At 34.8% G+C, this 8,939-nt stretch overlaps 2 protein-coding genes across 5 annotated transcripts in view; both read right to left on the reverse strand.

Moving 5' to 3' along the window:
• LOC111441370 (probable magnesium transporter NIPA2) overlaps positions 1 to 5,305 on the reverse strand; it is an 8,048-nt gene extending 2,743 nt beyond the window's left edge. The window contains exons 1-7 of one of the 2 annotated variants that reach the window (XM_023078330.1): positions 5,220 to 5,305; positions 3,234 to 3,430; positions 2,940 to 2,996; positions 2,121 to 2,211; positions 1,583 to 1,743; positions 358 to 482; positions 133 to 270 (exon numbers count right to left, since the gene is read on the reverse strand). In XM_023078330.1, coding sequence (XP_022934098.1) covers positions 133 to 270; positions 358 to 482; positions 1,583 to 1,743; positions 2,121 to 2,211; positions 2,940 to 2,996; positions 3,234 to 3,360 — 699 coding nt within the window. In that variant the 5' untranslated portion in view covers positions 3,361 to 3,430; positions 5,220 to 5,305. Of the gene's footprint in view, positions 1 to 132; positions 271 to 357; positions 483 to 1,582; positions 1,744 to 2,120; positions 2,212 to 2,939; positions 2,997 to 3,233; positions 3,431 to 3,541; positions 3,680 to 5,219 lie in introns of those variants that run through there. The other variant, XM_023078338.1, reaches the window with a different exon arrangement.
• The window catches only part of LOC111441348, a 7,029-nt gene continuing 3,256 nt past the window's right edge, over positions 5,167 to 8,939 (reverse strand). The window contains exons 3-8 of one of the 3 annotated variants that reach the window (XR_002710149.1): positions 8,230 to 8,752; positions 6,742 to 7,895; positions 6,504 to 6,646; positions 6,009 to 6,409; positions 5,612 to 5,672; positions 5,167 to 5,371 (exon numbers count right to left, since the gene is read on the reverse strand). Coding sequence is in view for 1 of the 3 variants with exons in the window: in XM_023078304.1 (XP_022934072.1) it covers positions 6,507 to 6,646; positions 6,742 to 7,895; positions 8,230 to 8,752 (1,817 nt within the window). In the remaining 2 variants the exon portion in view is untranslated. Of the gene's footprint in view, positions 5,372 to 5,611; positions 5,673 to 5,893; positions 6,410 to 6,503; positions 6,647 to 6,741; positions 7,896 to 8,229; positions 8,753 to 8,939 lie in introns of those variants that run through there. The other 2 variants (XR_002710148.1, XM_023078304.1) reach the window with 2 other exon arrangements.

The following is an 8,939-nucleotide window of genomic DNA, read 5'->3' on the forward strand; positions in this document are numbered from 1 at the left end:
TTTTTTTTTTTTTTTTTTTTTTTTTTTTCCATCAACAGCACAAACATGTCTTAAAATATGAACATATTAATCAATAGAAATGTAAGAATAAATAAAAATAAAGTTTTGAGTGAGCAGGCTTTATGAACGTACCTTGTTTAAGTAGTTCACCTGCAAAATGCTTCCTCCTAGCACAATGGCCGTAAAAAACCACGTCTCAAAGTACTTAAACTGATTCATTCCTGAAAATGTCAGCTTGAGTGCAATTCCAACTGCTTTGACGCTCATAACCTACAAATTAATTCAAAGTTGATTGAAGATATGAGAAAAAAGATTGAAACTTATAAAATGCATGAATTTAAGTGATGGCAAACAAACCGTAAGAGAACCCATGAGAGAACAAATTCCAACATAAACAACCATGTGCGTTTGTCCATATTTTGGCGCGTATCGAACAAGAACCACAATTAGAACCAAAACTATGATGGAGTATACTAGAAAACCTGGTAAGAACCAAATTATTGTGTTAATAATCTAATTGTGATTAAATTACATGGGTGAAGTAAAAAACAAAAAAAATACAATGGATGAAGGAAAAATAAATTACAATGGATGAAAAAAATAAATTACCTTCGGGTTGGTAAAAAAGGGGACAAAAGGTAATTTGGTTTCAACTTTATCCTTAATGTTTTAAAAGTAACTTTACCACAAACATTTTATTTTCCGTTATAACTAAAACTTTTAAGATGTTAGGATAAAATTAAAAACAAATACATTACACAAGATATTCCATTATATTACTCTGTTGTTTATTGGTTAGATATTGTACTGTAAACAATCAATTCTAATCAATTCTAAAACAAGTGGAATGATCGAGGTAAAATAAAACTTTTTAAACATTACAGAAAAATCGAATTAAATTACACTAGTATGGAATATTAGTATAATTTAATACCATAAAAAATAATAATAGGGAGGTCATGACATTAATTATAAATAAAGAATCATGTAAAACCATAGTTTGAGTTTAGTCTAGTCCAGATAGTGAGGGTTATATTGGTACATAACAACCATTTTCCATGGAATTGTTACATTGGGTCAAATGGTAAATCTAGAAGGAGATTTATAGAGTAATTATTAAAAAAAAAGGGAAATTTTTATTATAATCATGAAATTAGCAAGTTGAATCTCTCAATATTTACCTATTTCAACAAAAATAAACCTCACATCACAAAAATTTAAAACTGATCAATGCATGACATTGAAGATGGAATAAATCTTTCAAAGATCACAATTTTTTTAAAAAAAATATAATAACTTCAACATTGTTTTTCTATAAAAGGTTCATTAATTCTGTACTAAATATATAGTTTATATTCATTGAAAGCACGTGGAAATATTTATGAATGATTTTTCAAAATGAAAGTCAAGTTTAAGGTAAAAAAAATGTCATTCCCTATTAAAAATGTCCCCAATCTTCGATCAAAACTACCCAATTGGGAAGAAAAATGAGGATATTTTGAGTTTAATGGTGTGACAACTATAAAAAAAACATGCAAACAATGAAGCATGGAAATATAATATGGTGAAGCAAATGACAAACCTGGCTCTGTAGCAAGCATCCAAACTTCCTTGACAGACTCAATATTTCTCTCCTGTGGAGCATGCAAAACAATAGTTGTAGATCCCACCACACAAAGAACACACCCTAGCATTCCAAAGATATGTAGCTTTTCCTCCAGAATGAAATGAGCGAGTACTGCACTGCATAATGGCGTCGCTTAATTAAATTACTCAACTCCAAGCATACTTAAACAAGGGTGTGAGAGTTCTTTATTTATAATCATGTCGAGGATCAAATAAATGAAAAAACAATAAATGGATACAAGATATTTTCGTATCATGAAATAGCAAATATGATGGCTACGTTAAGTCGTAGTGAAAGACAAATATCTCAATATTTACTTATAATAAAAGATCAAATATAATATATATGGTAAACTACAGTTGAGGACTAAATATCCTTCCTTCCTATGAATGTATTCTGTTTCCTATGAGCACATTACAGATGTGCATATAGTATCTAAGTATTAACTGATATCAAAAAGTACAAAAAAAAAATGGCTTGAATTGATACATACCTGAAAATTATACTCAAAGCTCCCAAAGGAGTTACGAGAATTGCAGGAGCATATGCATAAGCAGCGAAATTAGCAATCTCTCCAACAATCACTACACAACATGAAACAAACTGATTTAAAAGCAATCTTATGTGTTTCTTGCCTCTTTGTTTTGGTGATTAAAGAACAGAACCGTGAGAATTATGTTCTTCATTGTAATTACTAGTGAACCTGCAAATGCTCTTGCAGTTATCCAACTCCAAATCGCTCTTCTCAACAAATAATGACTCAAGAAGCCTTATAATGATAGAGAAACTCTGGAAAAATTCAGTCATTATTACGTTTATGAACAAAATATTACCAATACCTCAAAAAGTTGGAACAAGTTAGCCAAAAACGAGCCTGTCCTTTCTTTTGGTAATCAAATACTAATATGCTTTTGCCTAGAGAAAGGGAATGAAGAACGAAAAGGAGAGGGACGCTTTACTTAGGCTCTCACAAACGGTGAAGAAAAAGTTCTAATACCGAAGAGAAAAGCATTAGGCGCTACTTACTTGCACCTTATCTTGTAGCATTCACATTCTAATCTAAGGATGCTTCGACTTCCTAAATCTTAACTCTACTAGGAATTGGAAAAAGAAACACTTCAAGAGATGAATCAGCTGGAAAAAAGAGATATTAAACAGACAGGAGCAGATTTTGAAAACTTTTCCGACAAATCTGAGTCAAGTGCAAGTGCAAGCGCAATAATGCTTTCAAGAGAACTGCTGCTAGTTGTTAATCGAGGTTTGAACAGGATAAAATTATCATAAGTAACCAAATAAATGAAGAAGAACTTACTACTGATCATTCCAGCCCACCACATAGGTTCATACAAGTACGAATATCCTCCTGAACCTGATCACACGAAAAGAAGTGCAATTAAACAGAAGACATGAAGAGAAAGAGCAAAAATATGGCGAAGAATTCTAGATAAAGTTCAAGATGTCGATCCGAAACCAACACAAAAGTCGCTATCAAATCAGTAACAACACACATTGCTTCAACTTTTACGTAAACGTGAAATTCAACCAATAGATGCAATACATCAAATCGAAACTCAGAGGCGATCGAAAATGCTAGAAGCAACCAAACCTGCTCTGTTTCCAACAGCACCGGCTTTCATAAGACCTTTCTTCTTGATAATGAAGCTACTACCGATGAAGATACTCGAAGAGACGGCGAGAATGAAACCATGGACGTTATCGGAAGATATTCCCATAGCTTATACAAACAAAAAGAAAGATTCAGTGGAAATCTTCCAATGCCGAAATAGACGATCCGGTAAGTTCCTGCGAACATGAACAAATTCCTTTAGAGAGAAAGCAAACGACGAATGCATTACTATTAGTGAGTGAAGCTAATTGCAGATACAAAAATGGCGAAAATGACAGAAATTAGACCTTCATAGCATCAAATTGTTGATGGATTTGGAAGCTGGAGATTGAGGAAGGAACGATTCGGATACGAGAGTGAACGGAATCGGAAAGGAGATGAAGTGGCAGAGAGGGAGAGAGAAAGGGGAGCGTGGGAATTGGAGGCGCTAAGTGGCAAACGGTGAATCCGTTACCTCCGCTTTTTGTTTTTAATTACAAAAATGTGTCCCCCTCTCCGGTTTATTTTATTATTATTTTATTCAATTTTCCGCATAATTTTTTTTATGTACTTTTTTTCAAAAAAAAAAAAAAAAAACCCTTAAATATATTGTCATTGATTTTGCTTTAATTAATATTGTCATTGATTTCACGTAATTAATTTTAGAGCAATATTTATTATTCTTTATTTATGATAAATAAATAAATAAAATGTTGTAAGTGTAAGTTATCAAATATTATCATAAATATAATGGAAGTTACGTCGTCCAGCTTTTAAGGAAAATGCTAGTCACATAAGATCAATACATATATATTTTTATATTTTTTTTTAGAGATCCAATTTTTAAACTTATTTTTAAGGAAATTTACAATTAAATAGATAACTTTCTACAAATAATCTCGATTTAAATAATAAATCAAAAAAATTATTATTTCACGTTCAGTGGCTTGTTTAAAAATCAATTAAAATAACTTTTTTTTTCCAAAGAAATTTTCAATTAAATAGTTTTTTTAATGAATTTTTTATTTTTAATTGTGTTAATTATTTGGTATCCGAGAAATTGAAATTATTTCATGTATAGTTGTTTGTTTAAAAATTTAATTTTCAAATAAGAAAGTTCCTCAAAAACCAATTTAGAAAGTACCAATTTGTTTGGTCAGATTTTCAAAGAGTATTATGAACATAACTTTGAAATGACTCTCTCTTAAGATCTCAACTACCCTAGCCTAGTTAGCATAGACATGGTGACGATTTATGCTGTGAGGTTCAACACTAAAGCTCGGTGCTCGGTTCCTTCAGAAACAATAGACCGAGCACGAACTAAGACATGGACATGGACATCCACCTCGTCCAAGCTGTGAGGTTCAACACTAAAGCACGGTGCTTGATTCCTGAGGACGAACTAAGACATCGACATCCACCTCATCCAAGTTGGAACCCAAGTTCGAAACCAAAGGCTGCAGCTCTCATACCATCGTTTTTCAGGTAATCCTACCAAGAAATGATATGAAAAGGAGAGAGGAGAAGAAGGGGGAACAAGCACCAAAGAGAAAAGGCCAAACAATATCCTATTCCAAGGCACAAAACTAGCAAACGGGCAAATTATTTGAACAGCATATACTAATATTCGCCCACAAACAATCCATCCACCCTCAATTTCATCAATCATGGTGGTTTAGCTTCCCTTTTCAGACTCAATCACATTATGTCCTACAAAAAGAAGTCTTTCTTGAGGTAAGGGAAACAGAAGATAAAAGCTTGTAGCACAGCACAGCACATACATCCAGTATCAGCAAAAGAAAGCTTTCCTAGCTCCTCAAACACAACCGAATCGAGACTAGAGGTTCGCTTCGATCATATAGAGCTCATTTATTTATTTTTTATAAAGAAATCCACCAAAATAATAGAAACCAAACCTAGGATCTAAAGAATCTAATCAAGTAAACCGATATAGATTATCTTCTTCAACCAAGCATACAAAATTACCTGTTGTATATATATATACATATATATTTGCAATTCACCAAGAACAGAAAAGCTTCCAAGTGAGACAGCCATTCTGATCATACCCAGAAGATGAGATTTTGATGCATTTTATCCCAGCAACATTTGGTTTCGACCTTTAACGGTAGCTTCGCCTAACGAAAGTAAGATTTCGGAGATTGGAGGAGAAGAGGAAAGAAAAAGAAAAAGAAAAGAAAAAAGAAAAAAGAAAAAAGAAGAAGAAAGAAGAGATATGAGGGAAGAAGACAACAGTACCACAGCAAATTGCAGTGCATAAAAGAAGAATAAGATTTCCTAAGCATACTAATCAGTGTAAACGATCCAGGACTTAAATGGAAGCTTGCAGTTAATAACTTCCCACTGCAAAAGCATACCTTTGTGTAAACAAGAGAAAATCAACCCGAAAAACCTCCAACGACAATCACCCCGATTAACCTGCATGTATATTCATAGAACAGGTCCAACGCCCATTCGAATCGATATTAAAATGAAACCCATGCATTGGCCAGATCAAAAGAACTTGTGAGCACTAGAAATCCAAACATAAAACATGAGGTATTTTGATTTAGTATAGGAAGAACCCTCGAAATAAACTTCAGTCCCAACCATAGTTACCCTTTCAGCATCGAAAAAGAGAATAAATAACCAAAGAAAAGTAAACAAGAAAAGACGAAATACGAACGTACTTCAATTCCCAAGGCATCAATCCTTGTGCAGACAATTTTATCGCAAATTCACCATGAAACAAGGAGGTCATAGAGTTCAACATACATCAAGTATTAAAAGAAGCTCGCTACAGATACTGGGTGTCTTGTCTTGTAGACAAAAGGACAGCAAGACTTCAAACGCTTAAAGCAGACCAACTTCAACCTGCAAGAGATGATCAAAGACAAAAGACATGGATGAAAACTAGAAATCAGAAAAATTTTCTGAGCACCCAAAGAAATGCAAACAAATCTTCTATCAAGTAGCCCTTTCTCATATGATGCAATGGATGCCTTTGGATATGCCATCAAGCCCGGCTAAAATTGCTGAGAACGAAATTTGACCCGGGTTATGAAGGTATTCAAGTCCGCAACTGTTTTTGTGATTTATGAGATACACTAAACTGCTTCCATGTCAAATTTTTAATTTAACTCTGCCTCCTCAACGTCAATCGCCAGAAATTGCATCTGTATTAAGGCAACAACATCCAAGAATCGACTCGTATCAATATATGTAATCAGGAAAAGGGAAGCCAAAAAAAAAAAACGCATTTGACCTTACCAACTAATCAACTTGCTCAACGGCAGACATTTCAATTTTGCTCGATTCCTCAACATTGGAATATTGGGAATTTAACCCTTTTCTACCCTGATCAACTTCTGTTGGCATATCATCTAATACCTTTGAGAGACTAGCTTCATGCCCTGAAAATATCAATCCATCTCCGTCAGTGTTTATATGTTTATGACTTTAGTTGTTCATCAACATTTTGAATCTTCAATCATTTCATTCTACTTACCTCCTACAGGTTCCAGTATTGAATGCTCTCCATCTTTAAATTCATTTTCCTCCGTACTTGGAGACAAATTTCCTTGTCCATTCTCTCCTGAAATTGACCTGGACCGCTGTCTCCCATGATGCTTTGAATTTTCAGCTACTGATCCATTATCTATGTCGGTAACATGAACACGATGCTTATCTTCAGGAGATAGCGACCTCCTTCTATGTTTAGATTCATTTTCATCAGAACTGGTAGGAGACAACCTGGTCGTTCTTTGATGCCTATCCCCAGGAGATATAGATCTGGATGACCTTCTATCATAATGTCTGGGCTTTTTATCTCTGCTTCTATCTGATTTCTCCTTCCTGCAATGCTTACCATCAACAGATCTTGACCTGGATCTTCTTCTGCTACGATGTCTTACCTTTTCATCTCTAGTGCTATCCAACTTATTAACAGTGAGATGTTTACTATCTGAAGAACTTGACCGTGATCGTCTTCTACTACGATATTTCAATGAGGTCTCCCTAGAGTTGGATCTGGACCGCCTTCTATGTTTAGATACATTCTTGTCCATGCTTCTAGGTGATGATCTTCTTTTATTATGCTTGTCTTCAAGTGAAGCAGATCTTGACCTCCTTCTATCCCGATTCTTTGATTTTCCATGTTGCATTTCATTAGTTTTTTCATCAGAATGATGCTTAGTCTCAAGAGATTTAGACCTTGATCGTCTTCTACGTTTTAGTTTGTCAACATCATCATTTCTTGGAGATGATCTGTTTTTCCCGTGATGACGACTTGGTGATCTTAAATCTGAATGATCTGATTTCCTACCTCTTTGGGGTGAACGTTCCCTTGGGCGATTTGGAGAGTCTGAATCTGCTCTGTATGATTTTCTTCTGCGAGGACTGATGCTTCGGCTTCTATTTTTCCTTGAGATGGGTGAGCGATGACTTCTTGATCTATCTAGATCTCGCCGTCTAGATCTTTCACTAACATCTCTTGCTTCTCTATAAGACCTCCGGTCATCTTCAACTCTATAATAATGGCGAGATCTATGATCTCTTGAGTGATGATATGGAGGTGAATAAGTTGGTGATCTCCGCCTACTTCGGTACTTCATAGGTGATTTTGATTTGGATTTTGACCTCTCCCTGGGCAAGGAAGGTGACCTACAGAAAAGAGGGGGGAAATCAAAATTATCTTATTAAGATGGAAAGAATTCAATTCAAAGAACGTAAAACCTGGACTTTAAACACATGACATATAACACAAGAAAAAAGGCATACACTAGAGAGTTTTCCTTCCTAGCAAATCAAAAGTGTGGAGAAAAGGGAAGATATAACGCAGTTGATATTTTATGATAAATGATTGAATTTACCTAAGCCATCAATGCTCATTGTTTGCTAATTAAAGTATCTTGAATTTGTTCAAGAACCCGAGGTCCTTTTTTCTATTTTATTTTACTGGAGATGGTGCAGGATTAGTTGTTACAGTATACCATACCTTGATTTTTCTTTTGTCTCAGTTTCTTCATCCCCAATTCCATCAACTTTAAGTCTTTTGCTTATTTCTGCAGCTCTAGCTGCTGCCAACTCTGTTGCAGACTTCATAGTTGCTGCACGATTAGCGGCCTGCTGAGCTGTCACAGTTTGCTGCATCAACAAAGCCTGCTGAAATTGCATTTGTTGCATGGCTACAGCTTGCTGCATCATCATTGGCAGAGAAGATGAAGCAAGTGAAGGGTTCATGGCAGCTGGTTTCTGTGGAAGTGATTTTGCCATCTCTACATTCAAAGGCCGACCTCCAACATCCATATTGTTCAATGCCAACGCAGCAGTAGCTTCTTCAGGCTTTGAGTATTCTATGTAAGCAAAATGCTTTGAATCAGTAATGGTACATTCAACAACAGTTCCACAAAAACTAAAAAGTTGTTTCAGCTGTTCCACGGTGAGAAGTGGGCTAAGATTGCTAACTTGCAGCGTTCTCTTCAGTGCATCAGCAGCCTTCCCAGATTTGTCAGATGAACCTTGCCAGAGAAGCATCAACAAATAACAAGAAGTTCATTAAGAAAATATATGGTATATGTAATCTAGGAAGTTACAAGAAAGTACACAAGAGAACCAAAACACAAACAAATACACTTGAACACAACATAAGATGCATTTGAGGAGAGAAGCACAAGCACAAAAAAAAAAAAAAAAAAAAAAAAAAAA

This window comes from Cucurbita moschata, unplaced genomic scaffold, assembly GCF_002738365.1.
Source record: "Cucurbita moschata cultivar Rifu unplaced genomic scaffold, Cmos_1.0 Cmo_Scf00001, whole genome shotgun sequence".
Lineage (NCBI taxonomy): Eukaryota > Viridiplantae > Streptophyta > Magnoliopsida > Cucurbitales > Cucurbitaceae > Cucurbita > Cucurbita moschata.